At 43.3% G+C, this 23,794-nt stretch overlaps 1 protein-coding gene across 1 annotated transcript; it reads left to right on the top strand.

The window, feature by feature from the left end:
- The first annotated feature begins 1,199 nt into the window (after positions 1 to 1,199).
- On the top strand, positions 1,200 to 23,092 carry ALDH9A1 (aldehyde dehydrogenase 9 family member A1). The gene is made up of 11 exons (XM_031435866.1): positions 1,200 to 1,398; positions 3,200 to 3,345; positions 9,307 to 9,436; positions 10,187 to 10,321; positions 11,284 to 11,480; positions 12,295 to 12,435; positions 14,410 to 14,598; positions 14,829 to 14,916; positions 17,845 to 17,986; positions 20,450 to 20,562; positions 22,333 to 23,092. The coding sequence occupies exons 1-11, from the start codon at positions 1,218 to 1,220 to the stop codon at positions 22,425 to 22,427; spliced, it is 1,557 nt and encodes a 518-aa protein (XP_031291726.1). The 5' UTR covers positions 1,200 to 1,217; the 3' UTR covers positions 22,428 to 23,092.
- Positions 23,093 to 23,794: the final 702 nt, after the last annotated feature.

The following is a 23,794-nucleotide window of genomic DNA, read 5'->3' as shown; positions in this document are numbered from 1 at the left end:
GTCAAAATGCATTTGTTGGGGCAGAACATTATAAATAGGAATTGCCTACCCCCCCCCAAATCCCTTGAAATGTATGGTCTCTGTACACACAAATGACCATCCTTGCTCCAATGATCCTAGAAATCTACAGGAATCCTAATATCTTTCAGTTCTGTTTCCAGTGGCCAATAATAAAGGTAGTAGCTGAGTTTGGCTCCAAGGTCTTCTATGTTTGAACACTGCTCTATGTTTGAGTGTTTCTATTTGAGGACAAAGACCTGCAAATGTCAGTAGAATTGAGAGGGTTAACAAATTGGCATAGAGTTCTGGAAAAAGTTGACCAGCGTAATTTATTTCTATTTCAAACCTGAAAATCACCCTCCCTAATATTGTGCTGGTAGGTAAGGGAAAGAACATGGAGAAAGACTGCAGTCCCGAGAAGAGAAACAAGCCTGCAGGAAATAATGGAATGTCTAAACTGCCAGTTAATTTCTGTTCATGAGAGTCTCTGCGGCGGATGCTTGGGAGTTCAGTATGAAGAACGAACAAGGCTGCTTTTGTGTAAGATCCCTTAGCCGATGGGCCCTTGGGAGTGCCTCCAAGTGGCCGTGCAGAGAGAGCCTTTTTTCTCACACCCTTTCACCAGCGCTTTGTTCTTTACACCCTGGTATTAGGCTTCTGCTCGCGCCCCTGTCGGTAATAGCACTTACACAGCGCTTTCAGACTTTAAAAATCAGCTTGACATCACAATGTCGTATGTTTCCTTGACAGTCCTCCCCTTGGTCTTTACAATAACTTTTAAAACGTATTATTATACAGATAAAGAAAGTCTTGGGAGTGAAGTAATCGCCAAAGTATAATTCCTAGCACTCCAACCTTCCGCTTCCTTTAGGCGGAAGGATCAAGAGTAGGATCCTTGGCTAATTACAGGCAGTGATGTACCCGAAAATTCTTGCAAATTACTAAATATTGATCTGGAAGAGAGAGAGAAAACGCGCGCGCACGTGCGTGTGCGCGTGCGCGTGCGCAAGACTCTGGTGTGTCGCCCGTCCTTCCGGTCAAGGGGCCTCCAGGGGGCCCTCCCGCGGCCCCGCCCCATCCTCCCCGCGGCCCCTCCCACCAGCGGCCCCGCCCCTACCCTCCCGCGGCCCCGGTCCCACCACAGGTCCCGCCCCCTACCCTCGGCCCCGCCCCTCCCCGCCGCCCTCAACATCCGTCCCCGCGCTGCGCCCGCCCCCATGTTTCTCGGAGCAGTCGGGGCGGCGCGCTCTCTGCTTCTCCGCGCTCTCGGGCCTGCTCCGGTCGCCACCATGAGCACTGGCACTTTTGTTGTGTCGCAGTCGCTTAATTACCGCGGCGGGGCCCGCGTGGATCCGGCGGACGCCTCCGGCACCGAGAAGGCGTTCGAGCCAGCAACGGGTAACGCGACGGGGACCCGGCGGCAGGCCGCGGGCGGTGGGGCGGGGGCCGCGGTTGGGGTGAGGCTCGGGCGCGGGGGGACGCCCCGCCGCCGCAGCGGTGCACCTATTTTACCGCCCTCAACCTTCATTTAGTGCGTTCAGCAGACGCTTATTGAACGGGGGCAGGTGGCCGTGTAGACTGTAAAGTTGTTTGTGTAGGCAGCTAACGGTGCTCTGCAAACACGAATGCAGCGGGACCGGGAGGGAAGGGAGTCGTAGGAACCTGAAAAAGCTGGCGAATTGCGTGGTGGCGTCTGAAGTACTTTTACAACGGCCTGAACGGAGAGTCCACAAAGCCCAATGTGTGAGGTTCTGTTGTTGTTATTACTGATTTTTAAAGCTAGGACTGCAGTAAGGTCTTCAACCGTGCACGTAGAAGAGTTCTAAGAAGGACGGGGGTGAAAAGAAACACTTGTGCCAAAATGGAGGAGCGCGCCCAGATGATCCTAATGAGCGAGAATGAGGACTTTGTTACCAGCCCCTGGTGTTAAAGTATTTCTAGACACGAATCAGAACAGGGGGAGGGAAGAAAATTCCTGCCTTTATCCAGTGCTTAATGTGTGCCAAGCTCTGGGTCTGCCCTGGGAACTCAGAAGATCACGAAGCAAATGAGGAAAAGGTTTTTTGTTTTGTTTTTGTTTTATGTTTATTTTGCTGAGCTTTAATGCAGTATTTGTGGGGGAGAAAAATGTAAATTATTGTGCAAGCCAGAATGGCGTGTAGCCAAAGGGATAAAACGGGATTGCAAGGGACTGGAGAATTTAGGTTTGACCAATTGCACTAAATCACAGAGCAGCGACTTTTCAGGGCAGGAAGGGGTCACAGGCATGATCAGGCTCTCCTTTAGGTAGGAGGAAACAGCTCTTGACCCCCCCCCCCCCGATATTGATACAAAAGAAAAAAACACTGCCTTTTATTTTAATTGCCTGCAGTGTGCGGACCTTAGCCACTGCCTCTACCAATTAGCTATTCAAACTTGAAACAGAAATTGCAGGTTTGTGAAATCTCTGGAAAAAGCCGTTTCACATGTTCTTGTGGGAGGGGAAAAGAAACTGCTGACTTGTTATTTTAGAGAATTCTTGTTGGTAGAGTCAGTCACAACCCTTGGGATTAAGGTCTAGAAAAACATCATTTCATATTTTGCCTGGGATAGAGAATAACAGTGAAGTAAAAAAAAAAGGAGGTTGGGTTTTTTCCTATGTTGGAGAAAAAAAAATTCTTGCTTTTTGAACTGTTTTTTCTTGATGTTCTGTTTATTAACCATACTCATCAAATACTACTAGTATTACATGACTTGTATAGAAGAAAAGCCAATGATTTAAAATCAGTTCATAACCCAGGAGACAGAGCACTTCAACTTTGGTTTTGCAAGATCACTGAGATTCTCAAACATTGTTAAGGAGAATTGTGAAATAACTGATAGAAGTTAATGTCAGTAAACTCAACTAGAGGTTTGCCCAATTGAGGACATGCCCATAGTTCTTGGTGTGTTAGGCAAGGGACGCACGGTCTCTGTAATTCTGTAAGGTGGTTAAGTTCATTTTTCTGGAGGGAAGCCTGCAACTTTGATTAGATTCTTAAAAGGGCCAGTGACCCCCTAAAAAGAGTTCAGAACTGCTGGTGCAGGGGTGGTCACTAGTTCAAAAGTTCAAACCCTTCTTAAGAAGTGGATCACTAAAAGGAAAATTGGATACACAGTACTTTTAAAAAAATGTGTGGCAACCATTTGCAATAACACCGACTTTCCCCTGTATTCATAGGCCGAGTGATAGCTACTTTCACATGTTCAGGAGAAAAGGAAGTAAATTTGGCTGTTCAGGATGCAAAGGCTGCCTTTAAAATATGGAGTAAAAAATCTGGCATGGAGCGTGGCCGAATCCTTTTGGAGGCTGCCAGGATAATAAGGGTATGTTTTAATGTACTCTCTTCCAGAGAAGTCCTCTTGCATTGCTCTGCAAGTTCTTTCTGATGATTTGCAGTTAGACTTGGATGCGCTACTAGGTTCTACCTTTATAACGAAATTGAGAAACATTTCCATATGCTCACCTTGGCATGTACGGCAAGCTTTCACTCGGTAATTCCCTTCTGGCTCTTGGCTCCTTGTAACATCTCCCTTGAAAGGTTTTCTTTTCCTTCTTTGTTGGAGCGGTAAGGTATTCTTTAGAGCCTGCCTCTTTTCCATTTTAACCCTGTGGACTTGTTTCTTTTTACTTTTTCCTCTGATGACTCTTAAAATTCACGTTTCTTTTTTGTTTCTGGTTTTTTTGTTTGTTTTTTTAAAGTTGAGTTTTCTTTTTTCTGGTTTATTTTCTACTATAATTGCCTGGGAAGATTTCATAGATTCATAGATGCTCCCATCTGAGAATGCAAAGTTCAGCTTTTTTACAGTCTTAAAAAGCAAAATTACTAGATGCTCATTACAGAAAATTAGAAAATTCAGAGACTATACCCCAAAATTTGAATCAAGGATATCTCTCAGTGATAGGACTGTGGTGGTTTTTTCCTCAATGTGTTACATCGGAAACAGGGTGGGAGAGTTCCTCTACTTGCAAGGTTTTATGTGTATCCTGACAAGCGACAGGAGGCTTTCTGGATTAGGGAAAGTGACAGTTTATTACAGCGAAATGCAGCAGCCAGAGCAATACGTTAGCACTAGTTTTCTGAGCTCCAGTCCCCTTGGGGTGATGCCGTGAGAGCCAGATGTTACCCTGTTGCACACAGTGGGCTGCACCACAGGAGAGGAGCCCTAAAATTGGGCTGCTGGCACATCTGCCCGTCCTCTCCTCTGGAGAGAGACAGGTTCCTCATTAAACAGATCTCCAGGGTTAAGGGGACACCTTCCAGTGTCACCAGATTTATTACCTTGCTATGTAAGCAGATGTCTCCAGGAACCAGAAGTAGAGAACTTTGTATCTCCACATCTCTCCAGAGACTTCTGTCTTTAGGGAGACACTGTCTCTGCCTTCCAAGGCCTTTGCTTTTCAGTCAGCTTGCTAGTGTCCTTTGCTCAGAAAGCCTGATGCAGTAATGTCAGAACACTCAGGGAGAGTTTTTTCCCAACAAAATATTTTCTGCTGTTAAAATTTATTTTTAATTTGATAAACCAAAAGTGGTAACTCAAAGCTGATAATTTATTATTCTAATTTGTCCCTCACTTTTTCCTTATGCATGAGCATTTAGGGTTCTTATGTCTTCCTAAGAATTGGCTCATTTAGGGGGTGGGTATAGCTCAGTGGTAGGGTGCATGCTTAGCATGCACAAGGTCCTGGGTTCAATCCCCAGTACCTCCATTAAAAAAAAAAAGACTTAAAAAAAAAAAAGACAAAAAACTAATAATAAGTAAATAAAAATTTTAAAAAAGAAGCAAAAAAAGAATTGGCTCATTTATCATTATAAAATGACTTTTTTTCCTTTATCCTTAACATGCTCATGTTTTCTTCTGCCTTCTGGAACACGTGACTGTAGTTAGGATAACATTCAACATCCTTGTCTCCTAATTCTGTCATGTGTCATTTTCTGATCTGTTCCTGTTGACTGGTTTTCCCTCCTGGTTGGGTGTTTATATAACGTTCCTTTGTTTTGTATGCCTGATAATTTGTTATCACCAAATATTGTGAATTTTATGTTGTCGGATGCTGAATATTCTTGTACTTAAAAAAATACTGAAGAGCTTTGTTTTGGGACACAATGAAGTTACTTGGAATCAGTTTAACCTTTGCAAGGCTTGCTTTTATCCTTTGTTAGGTGTGGCCAGAGCAGCTCATTTTGCCCCACTGCCGAGTACCCTTCTGAACACCTGGCCTGATGCTCTGTGTGTTAGTGAGGTTTTACTCCCCCCAGCTGGTAAGAATATGAACTACTTCTGGCCCTGTGTGAGTTCTGGGGATTTTTTCACCTTCTCAGTTTTTTCCCCAGCCTTGGGTGGTTTCCTCACTCTCATCAGTTCTCAGGTGAAGACTTAGGGGGACTCTGCAGATTTCTGGGGTCGTCCTTCTGTGCAGCTCTTTTCTCTGCCGTCCTCAGACTGCAGACTGTAGCCATCACAGACTCCCCGAGCTCCCAACCTGTCTCCTCAACGCAGAGTATCTGTCCCCAGGCCCCTCCTCCTGGCGCTGTGATGGAGAGCTCTCCCCAGGCAGCGGGCAGGAGCAGGTGCAGGACTCATCTCATTTGTTTCTCTCTCTCGGGGTCACTGTCGTGAGCTGCCTGATGCCCAGTATCTGAAAGTTGTTGTACGTGTATCTTAATTGGTGTTTTTAGTTGCTTACGACGGAGTCTAAGTCTGGTTCCTGTTACTCCACCGGAGCCAGAGGCCTCCTGACTCCTAGTGAAATGAACGTGTTTTGGTATGTTTGTGAGTCTTATGTTCCCCCTTTCACAGTGAATCTTTGGTGCTTTTTACCGGATCATAAATCTTACTGGTAGGCTCTAGTCATTTCTCAGCTGGAGTCTCCTAATGAAAGTTGCTGTTACTTGGCTTAAAAGAAGAGAGAAAATGTTATTTGAAACTATGGTAACACCATTTACGTGCAGGAACGATCGTGTGTGTGGATTATGCACTTGCCTCCAGCTCTACCCAGGTGAGGTGGTCATCCTCGTGCCCCCTGAGGGTCTGCCTGGAAGTGCACCTCTGATCCTGGCCCTCCCCTTCCATTACACGGCCCGTCAGGCCCTTCAGGACCAACCCTCGTCTCCACCTCATCTCCTCCCCTCTTCGCACCCCGTGAGCCCCAGCCGTGCACTGCTGGCCCTTCTTCCTCTGCCACGTGCGTGCTCACGTCCCCTGCCCTCGTACGCCCCGGGATGCTGTGCTCCTGTGACGGCTTCTCCATGTTGGCCACCCTGGAAGACTTCTCCGCACCTTCCTAGGCTGAGTTTGGGGCTGTGCCTGTCTTCTGCCCCTTGGACTTAACGTCTGTAGCGTTTGGTCAGCTGCATTGTTATGATTGGTTTATTGCTTTCTTTCCCCCTGAGACTCTTCAGGTCCCTGAGCAAATGGCCTCCCTGTCTCTCTTGCTTCCTCCTTCCCTCTCTCCCTTTTCTTCCTTTTTGAAATCTCTATTACGTTGGGTGTGAGCCTTAGACTATAACTGATGACCTTTCACCTTTGCCTCCCGTGGGCACTCCCCCCCCCCCAGGTAGAAAGGGAAAAATGGTTGGATATAAGGAGAATGTATAGCACACACCAGGATGGTGGGGGGACCAGAGTGAAGGATCCCCAAACTGGCTGAGAAGTATTAAAGGTGCTTTTCATACATAATTGTATTTAATTGTCAAAAACATCCTGGAATGTTGCGGTTATTTTACTTGTTACTAGTTGACAGATGAGGCAGCAAACCTGGAAAGACCGGCTCAAGGTGGTGTCACTAGGCAGTGTGAGAGCTGGTCTGTTAGGCTGCAAAGCCTGCAACAGTTTTGCTCAGCTCCTCCCCTTGAAGCAAGGGGAGGGGGCAGTTTAGTGGGGGTGGGGGTTTGCTCGCGTGGCTCTCTTATAAAAGCTGGACGCAGGGCCTGCTGAGGGTGTTGTCTGTGAAGGAGAAAGGTGGGGCTCCTGCCCTTTGCCTCTGCCTTCTTCCCAGTGGTCCCCTGGTCAGGTCTCGGGTGAAGCAGGGTGGTGGAGGGGAGGATGGGGTGGATACAAAGCACGCGTTTCCCAAGAAATACTTGCTCGTTGTCGTGGTGGGCAGTTCTGTTTTGTGATGGCTCTTGTAGTAGAAGGGGCAGGAAACTTGCATTGTTTTCACCTTCTCTCTGCCCTTCTTATTGCACGAGGGTCAAACATCCCATTTCCTTGTAAGCAGTATCAGCTATCGGTAGATACCCACTTGGACTCCTTGGTAGTTTTCGTCAAAGATTTTTTTTCTGATGGTCTCTGTAAGGTGTGTCAAAAGATCTCATCATGGCCTTTTAGAAATAACCTTTTCTGTGAAAGTAGAGAATGCTGGAATAAGACAGGAAAAATCTCAGAAGGCCAGCCAGTAAACTGAATTTTCTCTTTGAGGTGAAACTTTCAAACAGTCCTTAAAGCGAATTGCTTGTTCATTGTTTACCAAAAAAAAAAAAAAAAAAAGGATAAGAAAGAAAAAATCTTACGAGAATAAAACTTCCTTTCTCAGTAATATTCTAAGGCTTTTCAGCCATAGTCACAGGTTACTTGCTGTCTGTTCACGCTTGTGTTAACGTGGAAGCCAGCAGCATTTCACTTTGCCAGTTTAATGTTTCTTCACGGGTTTGAAATGTAATGTACTGATTCATCAGTGCATTCATGCCGAGTAGTGAACTGGTACCTACTTCCTCTTTAGGGCCTGGTTGCCCTCTTACATTCTACAAATGAAGTTGAAGTCACTTACAGTTAACGATGCCTTTTAAAGCATGTTTCACGTTAATCATGTGCAGCAGATCCAAGACTGGGGGATAATTTGTACCTAGTTTCAGAACTGATGCTTGCTGTCCTCCTGGGTACCCTCCTTCCAGTATTAGTAACTGGAAAACGAGTTAATTGTTAAAAAGTTGTTTTGGTGAGTATAGAATCAGGGAAAGAAAGGGTGCATTGTTGGTTTAAAAGGCAGTTTAATTCAGACCATGTCTGAATGTGAACAGATTATTTTTTGTGAAGGAATGTGTCTATTCAGTAATTGCAAAATTAATTTAGAACTTACTAACTTCCTTTTTCATAAGTGAGCTCCTTGAGGGCAGATACTGGATCTATCCTTTTTTCCTTAGTAATGAATGTGGAATGAATGAGTCAAAGCACCTTATCCCGCTGGTCTTTGTAGAAATAGAACACGTCCAGATATCACTACCAAACTGTCCCTTCCCGTATTTCATACTGATTTCCATATTCCTCCTTCCATCTTTTCTGAGATTTGTACTGTGGGTAGATACTCGTGTTAATTTCTGTTGCCTTTTTTTTTTTTGCTTCTGGTCATCCTTTCTGATTATCAGTTTTAGTAAGAATCCTTCTTCATGTCAGTTGTTTGATTTGTCTTTTATGTATGTTCAGATTTTGACCCTATCGTTTATTTTAAATTGGACCCATAATAGTAAATATTTCTTTACATATTTAAGTTTTTCATCTTCTTTGGGGGGTAAAAAGAGCATTACTTAGCTTTTCTTTTTAGATCTAATTTCCTAAACCTTTTCTTTCATCCCTGGGCCATCTCTAGCACCTCTAAGTTGTGTAAGCTACAACCGGAAACAGTATTTGAAAAGAGAATTGAGGGGAGGGTTTAGCTCCATGGTAGAGCGCATGCTTAGCATGCATGAGGTCCTGGGTTCAATCCCCAGGACCTCCTCTAAAAGGGAAATAAACCTAATCCCCCCACCAAAATAAAATAATTAAATAATACAAAAATAATTAAATTAAAAAAAAAAGAGAATTGATGAGTACTGAGTATCAGAAAATAATTATCTTACGATTTTAAGATGCTGCTTTTCTTTGGGTGAATTCAAGCCATGTGCATGTATATCCTTTTAAATGTCCATTGTGTGTTGGCTATTTTGTATAATTTTCCTAAGGACTGTACTCTTTTACTCTATACACGCAAACACATGCATACGTATCTATACATATTTATACAGGCATACATATATAATATTTCTCAAAACATCCCTTTTCTAACTGATCTTGAAATGAGGTATTGATCTTGAATCTGTGACAGTTAAGTTGAGGGGAAGAGTACAGCTGCTTCTTAGCAATAAGCCTTTCTCTCTCTTCCAGATGTCACACTGCCATTCCTTTCATTTTCACTGAAAGTGCAAGCTGTTCCCATTTTTAAAAATTGGGCAGTGAATTCTGCTCTAAGTGTCGAATATGTGGAGGTGTGTGGTAACACGTCTTAAATCTGCTCTTCTGTTCTCCCCAAAGGAGCGGAAGGATGAAATCGCCATCGTGGAGACCATCAACAACGGCAAGTCCATCTTTGAGGCCCGCTGGGACATCGACACCTCCTGGCAGTGCCTGGAGTACTATGCAGGCTTGGCTGCGTCCATGGCCGGTAAGCCCTTGCCTGGCTTTCCGTGCTTGGCTGACAAGGAGGCAGGAGAGCGGAGCCGAGTGGGGAAGGGTAAAGGTTTGGGGATTGAGACAGGCCGGGGTTAAAACCCTGGGCTCATCGCTCTCTGCTTAGGTGATCCCGGGGAATGACTTCATCTTTCCTTTTTCAAAGTGGAGATGATAAATCCTATCTTCTTGGTTATTATAAGGATTAAACGGGATGATGTACATAAAGCATCTCTCCTGGTACCTAAGTTATAGACCACGTTGTTGAAAAACCAGTTCTTGCAAGAGTCGTTGAGCGCATCATATTTACTGGTTTCGCCTATTTAGCAGGCTGTTCAGGAAGTTTACACCGCTTCACGGTGGCTGGTTTAGCAGGACCCTAGAGGGCCTTGGGGAGCCAGAAGTCTGAGGTTTCAGGGTCCTCAGACTCTTCAGCTGCCGAGTGTTTCCCCATTTCTCTTTCATTTCCTCCTCTAAGTTATCTAGTGAATGCCCAGGAAATTTTTAGAGAATTATATTAAATTGAATGAACGTGAATTTGAAGGTTAGATGGCAGTCTTTATGCAGAGAGTACGCAGAAGCAGTGTACCAAGGGCTAGGATATGAACAAAGGGGTGGAGGCAGGGCGAGCCGGGCGTGCTGGGAGCCGTGAGGGGGCTGGTCTGGCTGGGCAGGGTGCGTCCAGGGGCCAGGCAGGTCTTAGGACAAGCGGACTGCATCCTCTTCCCCTTTGCTTCTCCCACAGGCGAGCATATCCAGCTCCCAGGCGGCTCCTTCGGTTACACGAGAAGAGAACCACTTGGGGTGTGTGTGGGGATAGGAGCCTGGAACTACCCCTTTCAGATCGCCTGCTGGAAGTCGGCTCCAGCTTTGGCTTGTGGTAAGAGTGCATCGTTCCTCCACCTGTGAGCCCCCCTCTCAGAGGACACGGTTTTTCCCCTGCCCTGCCTCTTAGGGAGCTTCTGCATTAGGTAGACAGATGGTGTCTATGTTATTCTCATTTTTATTTAATTTATTTTTGTTTATGGAAAGGAAGAAAGTTAATTCTGGTCTTGGGGGTCTTTTTTTTTTTTTTTTTTTTTTTAACTGTCAAATGAATTAGATTTGTGTTACTTGTGAGTTCTCTTCCTTTCTGGTCAAGAATCCTGGGCCTGGATTTCTGTATAGAGGAGCCCTTAGGAGCATGACTTCATTTAGGAAGCAGAAGATAAACTTCCATCTTCATTTGTGTCTTAAGAGAAATGATAAACCAGGCTTCCATCAGAGAAGCTTTGGCTGATTGACAAAAAGTTTTCTCACACAGTTTAAATAGAAGAATCTGTGGGAAAAGAAGACATTCTATTGTAGCGAAAACTGTCCGGTTAGAAAAGCATTACTATTAGGACATTGTGTTGAAAGGTAGCTTTTTTCCTGTTGCCTCTACTTGTTCTTTCTGCCTGTTCCTGTGTGAGAGAGGAGAAACGGAACTGAAGTATGAGCTCTGGGGACTCGCATCAACTTAACTAACCTTTCCGGTCTTCGGTTTCAACTTTTGCAAAATAGGACTCATCATAGCTTCTTCACACTGCTGTTGCAAGCGTTAAATGAGATAAAACATGAGAAAGGGTCTAGCCATGCAAGTGTAAGGTATTGCTGGTTGAGACTGCAAGTGTGTGCTTTGGGTTCTGTTTAATGAGAGAAAACAAAGTGGGAAGGACAAGATGTGTTTACTTACGAGTAACATTTTTGGCTCAGCATTTGAGGGGAAACAGGAAGCCGAGTTGTTGACTTGTCCTCCAGCCCCCTCCTCAGAGGATCCTCAGTCTCAAAGTGTCTTTCTCTGTCTGTGCCTCGGTGACGCAGGTAACGCCATGATCTTTAAACCGTCTCCCTTCACACCTGTGTCTGTATTGCTGCTGGCCGAAATCTACACTGAGGCTGGCGCGCCCCCTGGGCTCTTCAATGTGGTGCAAGGAGGGGCCGCCACAGGCCAGCTTCTGTGTCAGCATCGAGACGTGGCCAAAGTCTCCTTCACCGGCAGTGTGCCCACCGGCTCAAAGGTGAAGCTAGAACCAGAGTAGGTGAACACAGATGCCATGTGGATATGGCCCTGTCAGCCCTCCCCAGGCTGCATGTTGGAGGCTTGGCCTCTGATTTTACCTAGCTTGTGTTGGGAGGGAGGCTGGAGGTATTTTGGACCAATGTCTGAGGGAAGGAGGCACATGCAGGGTGATGAGAACAGCCCGCTGGTGGCAGGCCCAGTGGGGACGGGAGTCGCCTTCTCCTGCCTGTGTCTCAGGGGCAGGCCTTGGGCTGTTACTTGTGTTCTTTTGTGACTTACGTCATATGTAGCAGCCACCTCCGAAGGAAGAGCATTTTCTCAGTTTATTTCATTTTATTTATTTATTTATTTAAACGGAAGTATAGTCAATTACAATGTGTTAATTTCTGGTGTACAGCAGTTTCCCCGTCATACATATACATACATATATTCGTTTTCATATTTTTTTTCATTAAAAGTTTTCTCAGTTTATTTCAGATTCATTGTTTTAACCTTAATTTGTGCTCTGAGCCCTGTCAGCCTTGAGCACAGTAACAGTGAAACAGAAGAATTTCTGCCCCCAGCAGTCAGGTGAATCGACAGTATTTTTAAATGAACGCCCCTCTTCAGCACGTCAGGTGCAGTTCTGTGGGTTCCCTTCAGTGTTCTGGAAAAACATGTTTCAAGTAGCCGAAGGACAAAATATATTGAGAAGAACAAGGTGGCCAGACATGCATGGTTCAGAATGACTTCAGAGGTTCAGGGTCTCATTAACCTAGCACGTAATCCTACTGGCGTTCAACTTCTGAATGCTCTTGTCCTTGTTCTGTAAGATCATGGAGATGTCAGCCAAAGGAATCAAACCTGTTACCTTGGAACTTGGAGGCAAATCTCCCCTGATCATCTTCTCAGACTGTGATATGGAGAATGCCGTGAAGGGGGCGCTGATGGCCAATTTCCTCACACAAGGCGAGGTGTGTACCTGTCCCTGGAAAAGGCTTAAAAGGAATCTCCACCCCTTGATCTCATAGCATGTTTTTAAGCTTGTTGTTTTGAAATAACTTCAGACTTACAGAAGAGTTGCACAAACTTTACAAAGAATTCCTATGTACCTTTGAACTAGTTTCCTCAAATGCTTGCATTTTATCACATTTGTTTTACTGTTCTGTTTGTCTATACATACATACGCATATGATTACTTTTTTCCTAAACTGTTTGGAAGCTGCAGACAGTCCCTAACCTCTGTGTATTCTTAAAAAAAAAAAAGTGCATTTTCTTAAATAAGCACAATGCACTTGTAACATTAATAACTGGATATTAATGTAGTGCTGTTAGTCAATCTATAGCCCTTACTCAGAACTTGCCATTTGTTTGACTAATATCCTTTTAGCAAAAGAAAACAAATTTTTTTTTTTTTTTGCTGGTCCAGGGTATAATCCAGGAAGATGCATTGCATTTAGTTGTCATGTCTCTTTAATCTCATTTCATCTGCAACAGTTTTAAAGGCATTCTTACCTTTCAGGACTGTGATATTTTTGAAGAGTACCAGCCATTTATTTTGTGAAATGTCCCTCATTTGGGTGTTTTTTTTTTTTTTTAAGTTAGATTCAGGTTATATATTTTTGGCAAAAAAACACCACAAAAATGATGTTTTCCATGTTTTTCATCATTGCGTGTTTTCCAGTGGTGGTGCTGGCTTTGATCACTTGCTTGAGGTGGGTCTTTAAAGTTCCTGATTCTTCCTTTGTGGTTAATAAGTATCTTGTAGGAGATAAAGTGAGACTGTTCTTCATCAGACTTTGACCCACTGTTGTTAGCACCCTCTGATGTTTGCTGGAAATGTTTTTTTCTATTGGTCACCAAATGGTGATTTTTCAATTCTATTTTTTCCCTATGTTTACTTAAGAAAGAACTTTCTCTTCTCCCTTGTTTGCTTTTCTTTCGTTTACTTATATCAACATGGACCCATGGATTCTTACCTCATTCTCTGGGTTATGACCCATTACTATTATTATCTATTTTGATGATCAAATAATTGCAGATTCTGCTGGTGGGAGCCACTATCTGGGACTTTTTGATATGTCCTCATTATTCTTTGACTCTTAACACTTTTTTACTGCCTGGCACATCATGGTGTCCCAGACACATCTTGTGCTTTGCTGGCAGAGCTCTAAAGCCAGCCATTTCTCTACAGAGGCTTGGTTCCATTTAGTGGTAAATGGTATTTAGAAACCAAGATCTGGATGCCAGGTGTACCCATTTCTACTGGGGTATCATTGCTTCTGGGTCTTCTCAGAAGCCAAAACTAGGAAATACAGTTTTGGCATCTGTGTATGTATGTATATGCACACATCCATGTTTGTACCCATCTGTATTAATGATTACAAGTTTTTACAGATATTTCCAATAGTTCCAATACTGCGAGGTTTATTTTAGCCTCTTCCCTTCCATATTTATAATTTCCTTCTCTGACAGTGAGACATTGGGCTTCCATTATTCATAATACATGTAATTGCTCAGTCCTAGAATATGCTATAATAGTTTCAGATTTGTGAACCTATACTACTGTGAAAAATAAACCTTCTACCAAGAGTTCAACATTTTTCACAGTTCTTTTTGTCATTAGCCTGAGGATGTAGTTAAAATTCTGTGTTCTAAAGTTGACGGGTCATTTCTTCCTTCACTCACCCACTGTGAGTCAGATGGATCTATTAATTGCCTTAAGGGAATTTAAACAAAAACAAAGATGGAACTTTTATCTCAAAGGGCAGATAGTTTGTGGGTGGGGTAGTTACATGTGTGATCCTGTTCAGTTTGGTGATAGTTTTTAGAAATGGAGCTAACCTTTAAAGAAAGTATACTGTCTCTTAAATTTAAAGCTGTTATATTTCTTTTTCCTTTTCCTTTTTTCCCGCTTACCTACATATAAATTTGTGTCTGTTGTTTAGGTGTGTTGTAATGGTACAAGGGTATTTGTGCAGAAGGATGTTCTTGATAAATTTACAGAGGAAGTGGTGAAACAGACCCAAAGGATAAAAATTGGAGATCCCCTTCTGGAAGATACAAGGATGGGTCCTCTGATCAACCGGCCACATCTGGAGCGAGTCCTTGGGTTTGTTAAAGTGGCAAAGGAGCAGGTGAGAAACGAATGGAGATGAGATGATGAGGGGGAGGGTGATTACCCCTGGGTTGCTTGCTGTGCGCCCCTTTCCTGTGGTCCTGTCCGTTTGGGAGCCGTGTTCTGCTTTGTACCTGCAGTGGAGTGACTAGGTGTGCATTTGTTGAGGACGTAGGTAACATTTTGGGAATGCATGTTGGGGTTGTACGTTTAACATAAAATACACATTCTTTTTTTCTTTTTTGTCAGGGTGCTAAAGTGTTATGTGGTGGAGACCTGTATGTACCTGAAGATCCCAAATTAAAGGAGGGGTATTACATGAGACCCTGTGTGTTAAGTATGCATCTTCTTACTTGCTTTTAGAAAATTTGAATTAGATAGAAAGGAATGTTTATAAACTATGTATATGGTGTAAGGCAAGGGTTAGCAAACTCTGTCCCCACTACTCAAATTTAAGAAGTAGACGTTCTCCATTACCTTTGAAGGCTCCTGTCCCCTCCTCTTGGACGATGGTCTCAATTAGTTTACCTGGGACTTTCTGAGTCTACACCTGTTGTTCTGGAAGTGAGGAGCTCAAAAAAAATGAAAGTGCATGTTTGATTAAAAATTAAATAATGAATTTCATTTCTCAAGAAAGTTGGTGAAGAATGTTTTTCTGCGAACTACAGGTCATCAATATAATAAAACCAATTTGTCAGACGATATGTTAATATTTTAAACATTACATGATATAGTGATTTTTAGCATTTTCGTTCAATCTTAAAACTCTCCTGGTTTGGACAGTCAAGTGTGTGGTCATCCCACTGCCCCCACACCACTGTCCTTCCCTCCTGCCGGGTGACCCTGTGGTGGATGGTGGTGGTGCCATGTACTTTTCTCTGTCACTTTATGTTTGTTAGTACCTCCTATAAAATATTGTTAGTTTTTGTGGCTTTAAAAAAAACTATATATAGGTGGAATTATGTTGTATAATTCTTTATACCTTATCTTGAAGATCGATTCAGCTGATTTTTGTCTCTGAAATGGAGAGTGGTGTCACTTTTCAACACTTAATATTTGATGCAGGTTAACCTTTAGCCCTTGCCAGAGAAAGACTCACTGAGGTTTAAAGGCTGTGAATTTAGCGTCCATGCCATGGATTAGCTTGTGGTTATTAAGAAGGAAAGCTCATGATATGTTTTTAAATAGAAAATATAGATTAAACAGTAGCGTGTATGGTATTACCCCAGATCTATTAAAAACCACGTACACACGTGAGAAAAAGAAGGAACGGAGTATCTGCATCATTATATTAATAGTGGATTTCTCTGGATGCTGGGACTATGGGTGATTTTTATTATACTTTGTGGATTTCTGAATATTACAGATTTTCTACAGAGAACGTGTATTTTACAATTAGAAAAAAAAAAGTTATTTTTAAACAAGCTGTGAACCAGGCAAAGAACAGGGAGCTAATAACTAGCTTAACTTCATTCTAGCATGAAAGCCTGGATTATGGTCCCCAGATTATCACTTGGAAAATGTGTTAAAAGGGCAGATTCCTGATCCCTGCCCTAAACCCCCCAAATGTACCTCTCAGGGGCTGGGAACTTAAGATCTGCGTGTTAGTAAGTCCCCAGTTCATTTTTATACACCTTAAAGTTTGAGAATGACTCCAGAGCCTTAATCTTCAGATTCTTTTACTTGAGATTTGAGTGTTATATTTTGGGCAGAAACCTTTCCTTCTCTCATACATCAGCTGCTACTTTATCCCCTCGTCTCTTTGACTTTCCAATAGAGAACTCACTGCGCACAGGACCGTACTGTGTTATCAGCCTGCGTTAAGATAAACTCTATTCTGGGACTGTTGGGTAGTGAATTGTCTTCAGTAATTAATAGTCTGGCTAATGATTTCCCTAAAAAATTATATATGGATTAGTAGTTTTTAAAGACTTGGAACGTAATAAACTATCCTTAAGTACACCTAAAATTACTTAATATATTTTTGAATATAGTTCAGGTGTCCCCAGAGTAGAGTGTCACATACAGATGAGCAGAGTGCTGTTCTTTGTGTGCTATGCGAGCTCTGATCCACCTCTTACCCACTTTCAGAGTCCTCATCTTTGTAGATATGCAAACAGTTGGCGCTTAGCTTTGGCTGGTGGAGAGCTGGTGTTTGTAGTGCGGTTCTCAAGCTGTTTTTCTGCCTCCACATGGTTTACATGTATATCACCTCTCCCCCTCCATGCAGTGATCACTGGCACTGAGGTGAGCTGTCCCTCAGCTGCAGCGCAGATAAGAGCACCACTGTCTTGAGAATCCCTGGGGTCCAGGATTGTACATCTAAATATATGAACTTCTTTAGCTATATATGCGTATTTTAAAATGTCAAGTGTGAATTTAATCATTTTAAGGAATTAGCCACTTAAAAACTTAAGTACATTTTCATATAAACATCTCTTCAAAAATTTGTTTGTTTTTATATTGTGGGGTTTTTTTCAGTTTTATTATGTAGACAGTACAGTTCGACTGCATATACACATTATATTGCATGTAAATACATATATACAATATACTGCACATTTTTTTTTAGTTTACATATATGTACTAATTATTGTTTCTAAGAACAGATTAGATCTTTAGCTTTTTAAACTTACATAGTTACCAAAGGAATAAAGCCAACTACTAAGTTTTCTTTTTTAAAAAATATTTCTAATTCTCATCATACCACAGTCATTAAGAAAATGGGGAAAAGTATAAAAAATATAAATCATGTATCACATTTTAACAGAAATTGGGACAATATATACAGTTTGTGCCTTTTCCAATGACTTTATCATGAGCATTGACTTACTGAATTTTCAGCAAAAGCATGACTTTTAGAGGCTACATAGAAGTTCATGGATGTGTCCCGCGATCACCCGGTCTGTTCTGGATGTTTAGTTTGTTACCTTCAGTTTCCACTGTTACAGGAATGTTGTGATGGAAGTCCTTGCACAGGCACCCTTGTTCACCGCGTTAGCTGTTTCCTTACGATGAATTTAAAAAAGTAGGTTTAGAATGAACACAAAGGCTATGACTCCTCAATCTATAATGTTAAGTTGTCACAAAGAAAGGATTTTCTGATTTATATTCTGATTTCTGAAGAAAGGAAATGTCACACTGAAATTTTTCTAAAGCTATGTATTTCACTGTTTACTATGAATAAGAAGTTTTAAGATGCCAGGAATAATAATTCCTTCACTGATGTTTGTTTGTTTGTTTGTTTTTTAAATAATGTTTGTAGCTAATTGCAGAGATGACATGACCTGTGTGAAAGAAGAGATCTTTGGACCAGTTATGTCCATTTTATCCTTTGACACTGAAGCTGAAGTTCTGGAAAGAGCCAACGACACCACTTTTGGACTGGCTGCTGGTGTCTTCACCAGGTAGGTGGGGAAGGACACCGAGGCAGCTTTGAAGACATGGGGTGCGGTACCTGCTTAGATATTTCATTGATCTTAACCCCTCACTGGAGTTTGTCTTCACTGCATTTTCATCCACATTTTCTGTTTGCTTCAGGTAAAGCCAGAAGATGTCAAAAGTAGCATTTTTCTGTTAGCCCTGAATGGCCACAGAACCCTATTGTTGAGTTTAAATTAAGTTATAAACTTTATTGATGAAAATTCTATCCTTTTTCTTTCATTCATTTAGTAAATGTTTAGAGTTCTGATTTTATGTAAGTGTCAGGTTAGGTGCCTATTAAAAACATACAGGTCAAAGAATTTAGAAATGTGTTGACATATAAATACTGGGCACTATTCTTCAAAAACTTAACTTGTAGTGACTTTATAACAGTCCCTAATTGGAATGCATTGTAACACATGTGGGCCTTTTTTTTCTATTGTTCTATATTTAGGGCGCTATTTCCAATTTTAACTGTTGTAAGTAATGTTGTGATTAACATCTCTGTACATAAACTTTAACCCCTATTAGAAAAGCAAAAAATGATTTGGGAGTAAAATTTCTTTGAAAATGATTGCCAATTGCTTGATTATATACAAACTCTGATTAGTCTTTGGCAACAGCAGGCTGTGTTCTAAGGGTGCTTTACACACTTGGGATATTGCTGTTTCTTTGGTGATACACAAGGTAATTTTTTTCTCTGTAGTTTTGTATTCAGGATCCTGGGGAAGAAGACCCAGTCTCTTTCGAGGATCTAATATAAGAGCTTCTCTTTGAGGGGCTTTTTTTTTTTTTTAATAGATTTTATTTTTTAGAGCAGTTTGAGGTTCACTGCAGAACTGAGTGGAAACTACAGAGATTTCCGAAATACCCCTGCCCCCAGCACATGCGTGGCCTCCCCCATTGTCAGCATGCCCCGCCAGAGTGGAACTTGTGTTAGAATTGATGGACCTACGTGAACACATCACCTCCACCCAAGGTCCGCGGTTTACATGAGGGTTCATTCCGTGGGTTTGGACAAGTGTGTAAGGACGTGTTTCCACCATGGTGGTATCTCACAGAGCAGTTCCACCGCCCTGAACGTCCTCTCCGAGGAGCTGTTTTTTGATTTGAGGACTGAGTGGGTTAAGTCTCTTCCTCCTGCTCTGCTTAGCCACTTGACAGACAGAGAAAGGCCACAATCACAAAGGAGGGTAACTCCTATTTTTAAAAATAGCTTTCTGGGATAATTCATGTACTATACAGTTTGCCCATTTAAAGCATACTGTTCAGTAGTTTTTAGCATATTTACAGAGTTGTATGTACCACTGGCATTATAATCTAATTTTAGAACATTTTCATCATCCTAGGAACATGAGCAGTTACTCCGCATCGTCTTCTCCCCCCAAGTCCCTGGCAGCTACTAATCTACTCTCTGTCTTTATAGATTTGCCTATTTTGAATATTTTACCTAAGTGGAGTCAGACGGTGTGTGAACTTTCATGACTGGCTCTTTTCTACTACTGAGTAATATTTTACTGTGTGGATATACCAGATTTTGTTTGTTCATTCAAATAATGGTAGACATTTGGGCTGTTTCTACTCTTTGGCTGTTGTGACTAATGCTCCTATGAGCGTTTGCATGTGGTTTTCTGTGGCTGTGTGTACATTTCGTTTCTGCTGGGTATATACCCAGGAGTGGAATTGCTGGATCATATAGTAACTTTATTATGTTTAACTTTTTGAGGAACTGCTGAACTGTTTTCCACAGTGGCAGCACCATTTTGCATTCCCACCAGCAATGTGTATAAGGGTTCCAGTTTCTCCACATCCTAGTCAGCACTCGCTGTTGTGTATTCTTTTGATTTTAACCATCCTAGTGGATGTGCAGCGGTGTCTCATAGTTCTGATTTGCGCTTCTCCTAGTTGTCTTTTCACTTTCTTGATAGTCTCATTTGCAGCACACAATTTTAAAAGTTTTGATAGTTACTCTATTTTTTTCTTTATCTGTTAGCTTTGGTGTCATGTCTAGGAAGATTTTGTCTAACCCAGGGTTATGAAGATTTATTGCTGTTTGCTTCAAACAGTTTTATGATTTTCACTCTGACATTTTAGGTCAGTGAGCCATTTGAGTTAATTTTTGTGTATGGTGGAAGAAAGGGACCTTCATTCTTCTGCGTGCAGGGTATCCAGTTGTTTCAGCACTATTTGCTGAAAACACTATTTTCCCCCATTGAATTGTTTCGGCTCCCTTGTTGCTGCTGCTGCTTTTATGCATGCTTTTGAAGGAGACTTTAACACCCAAAACCTTGTCTGTTTTGCCTGGATGGCACAAGATTTTAAAACACATTTTGAAGAAACAAGACTTCTGCAATATTTCGAGACCCTTTGAAGCAGGGGGTCTAACTTTTTCTGTTAAAGTAGTAACACGAAGTTCTGAGTAACCAGTGCATTTTTTCTCTTTGTAGGGACATCCAGCGCGCCCACAGGGTGGTGGCCGAGCTTCAGGCTGGAATGTGCTTCATCAACAACTATAACGTCAGCCCCGTGGAGTTGCCCTTTGGTGGCTACAAGAAGTCAGGTGAGGAGCTGGGAATCGGGAAAGCAAACCCCTGTCTCTAGAGACGCTGGCCGCGATTCAGTCCTTACAGCCCCGGTTCCTGAACTTGTCTGTGTATCAGAATCACCTGGAAAATATGTGAATTCCTGGTCCTGCCGAGACCCACTGGATCTGTCTCTAGGGATGGAAGCCAAGGATCTTTTTTTTTTTCCCAAAAGCTCTCCAGGAGGTTCTGAGAAAGGTTTATCTCTTCTGTAGGACTGCTTTTCCTCACAGTCTGTGATCAGTGTCAGCATAAAACCACCCCTAGACCTTCCATCGGGGTCTTTGTCATCATCCGCTGTGGAGATTTAGACTCAGTTTAGGTGAAGTGTCTCTAAAGTAATATCTCAGTATATATTAATTTGTTTTCTCTATTATGCCAAAGTATTTAAAAATCCCTTAGTCTACATTTAACAGTCAGTCATAGTCATTATTACTACACCACGTGGCATACAGGAATGTTGTCCCCAAGCCACCGCCCATTCATTTCATGTATTCAGTCATCAATCAAACGTGTTACCATAACATGGCAAATTTATAAGTCCAGTCTGTTAGGGGGAGATTTGCGGCATCAGGAACATAGCCATTACTTTGAAGTTCTTTCTTTGGCGTTGGTTGCCTATAAATATTCACTAATTTCCCATGGTCTTCTGAAAATTGGCTTGGACTTTGTAGAGGCACCTTCTTAGAGTCTGACCCCTAGTCTCCTGGCAGATACTCACGGCCATCATGGTGTTGGCAAACGTATAAACACGGGTGAGTGATGATGAGATGGTGGGTGTTTAGCTTTATTTGGTCTGTTGTTCGATATTTTCCTGGCATTCCCTAACCATACATCACTAAGGATCCTTGTGCCTGTCAGGTACCCAGAGGAGCTGTACGCGTAGGCCCCAATGCAGAGCAGGAACCCAGGCTCTGTTTTGATAATTCATAACCCTCAGTGCAGGGAAAAGTTTGGAATCTGCAGCATAGGCCTCAGTGAAATTGAATCTTTGGATCAGTGCCCATGGACGTCAGTGCATGGGATGAGAGGGCCGGAAAGCTGGCCTCACGTGCCCAGCCAACTGTGTGGAGAGGATTTGGAGAGGAACAAAAGACAGAGCGAGACTACCAGGGCCTTGGTGTACGTCACCTTTTGAGTGGTGCCCCCAGAGATGTGCATTTTGGGGGACTGGGCCTTGCCCCTCGGAGGCAGCGCCCCCTTCAGTCTAGGGCAGGGGGCACATGGAAGGCTGTCCTTTTAGCACGTAACCCCATCTACTAGGGATTGGGCAGTGTCTGGACTTTGAATAACTTGAGGACCTAAGGGAGGGCAGGGTGTAAGTGGTGGGTGCTCTTACAGACTTAGTGTGAGAGAAGGTTAATCAGCCTACTGTGTACAGTTAAGTTTCAGGTTAGCACCGACTTTCAAAGGCAGCAGGTTGATAGGTGCAGAGAATGCTCTTATGCTGAATAAGAAAGTCTGAACATTTTTAGACCTTAACCCAGACTAGTAGATAGATACTGGAAGTTAAGATTCCGGCTGGTGAGAAATGAGACCTGGATATTTCCCCATCCTCGTCTCTCAAGGCCAGTGGGTCACCTTTCCCGTGTCTAGCTCCGCAGCTAATGCCTGCAGTTGAGGCCTTGATCCCGGAACCTGGGGCTCTGTGCTCCCCCCAGCCCCGTGAGCGCCCCTGCCTCTGACGGTGCCTGCGACGGGGCTGCGGCAAAGGCTTGTCTTGTCCTCACCCTTTCTCTTCCTTTCAGGGTTCGGCAGAGAGAATGGCCGTGTGACAATTGAATATTATTCACAACTAAAGACGGTGTGCGTGGAGATGGGTGACGTGGAGTCTGCCTTTTGAAAACAGGCGGTGAAGCCAGTGAGCGTGGCCGGGCTCGGAGTAATGAGGACCGGCTCTGTTGACGCAGGCGGAGCAGCCGCCTGCTGTTTAGATCCAGGACGTTGGGTGTTCAGGATTAGAGAATGGTTCAGTGTCACTCTTCATTGTTCAGTTTCCTAAGTAAAAATGTGCATAAGTGCCTTTTAGATACTAATCAAGAAATCAGTGATTTTCTGCCAGTTTCTCTGAAATCTTTGAGAGCCTCTACCATGCTTCTGGGGAAGAGGGGGAGGGGCCAGGATTATTCGTCCACAGAGTCCACCGGCTGCCAGGTTCATTCTCCAGCTTGCTTTAAAGAACCTGCTCCTTCAGGGGTTCCTGGTCGTCGAGTCAGTTGAGGTGATTTCTGCTCCTTGACATTTTTTAAGCCATGCCCCCTTGTCATTCCATTGCGAAGACCGACAGTCAGAAGAGAGAGGGCTTGGCCAGCGGATGGGTCAGTTGGGTGTGAACACCGCCTTGCCAGAGCTAGCACTGTGCGTCCCCTCAGCGCTGTGGTGGCGGGAACCACCTCCAGTCCTTGAACTACAGCTTGTACTCATGACGGATGAGTTACCTTTTAAATGTACAGCTTACCTGGATGCTACTGCAGTATACGGAAATTAAATAAATCACACTGTCCAGCCTTTCAGTTTTCACGTGTTGAAACTAACATCTCAGGGTTCTAGGAGGGCACAGAATAGGGCTAAAATTGAGTGTTTAGGGCAGAGGGTTTGACCTTCTTTGCAGTGAGTACACACGGGCACACTTTAGTTGCTGTACTGCACTTTTGGTGGCCGTGCAGGCTCTGAGGGTCCGTATTTCCCAGCCCCTGATGTAAGCAGTGTCTGTGTTTAAAGAGCCGTCAGATCACCGACTTCTCATGCTGTGGCAGTGGTCCTCACCTTGCCCCTTCTCTTCCTCTCAGGGGAATAATTTACATTTAATAGTGGTATTAGGGTTCTCCAGAAAAACAGAACCAATAGAATAGATTAGAAATGTACAAGAGGAGACTTTTGATAGGACACTGATCACGGAGGCTGAGAAAGCCCACGATCTGCTGTCTGCAAGCTGGAGAGCCCAGAAGGCTGGGGTGTAACTCAGTCCGCGTCCAGGCCTGAGCACCGGGAGTGCTGAAGACGGACGTCTCAGCTCAGGCAGAGGGCAAATTTGCCCTTCTTCTGCCCTTCTGCTCCGTTTGGGCCCTGACGGATTGGATGATGGCCACCCATGGTGGAGAGGGCCCTCTGCTTTACTCAGTTCACTGGTGCCAGTGCTAATGACTTCCGGAAACACCCTCACAGACAAACCAGAGATAGCGTTTTGCCAGCTGTCTGGGCACCCCCCAG

This window comes from Camelus dromedarius, chromosome 23, assembly GCF_036321535.1.
Source record: "Camelus dromedarius isolate mCamDro1 chromosome 23, mCamDro1.pat, whole genome shotgun sequence".
Taxonomy (NCBI): domain Eukaryota; kingdom Metazoa; phylum Chordata; class Mammalia; order Artiodactyla; family Camelidae; genus Camelus; species Camelus dromedarius.
The sequence above is the reverse complement of the archived record's forward strand: the minus strand, read 5'-3'. Positions and strand labels throughout refer to the sequence as shown.

What these genes read in the sequence shown, in the direction of transcription:
- ALDH9A1 (XM_031435866.1), top strand. Translation starts at nt 1,218, where the DNA reads ATGTTTCTCGGAGCAGTCGGGGCGGCGCGCTCTCTGCTTCTCCGCGCT. An exon ending in GTGTGCCCACCGGCTCAAAG is followed by an intron (nt 11,481 to 12,294) that starts GTGAAGCTAGAA and finishes TTGTTCTGTAAG; the next exon opens with ATCATGGAGATGTCAGCCAA. An exon ending in GCTGCTGGTGTCTTCACCAG is followed by an intron (nt 17,987 to 20,449) that starts GTAGGTGGGGAA and finishes TTCTCTTTGTAG; the next exon opens with GGACATCCAGCGCGCCCACA.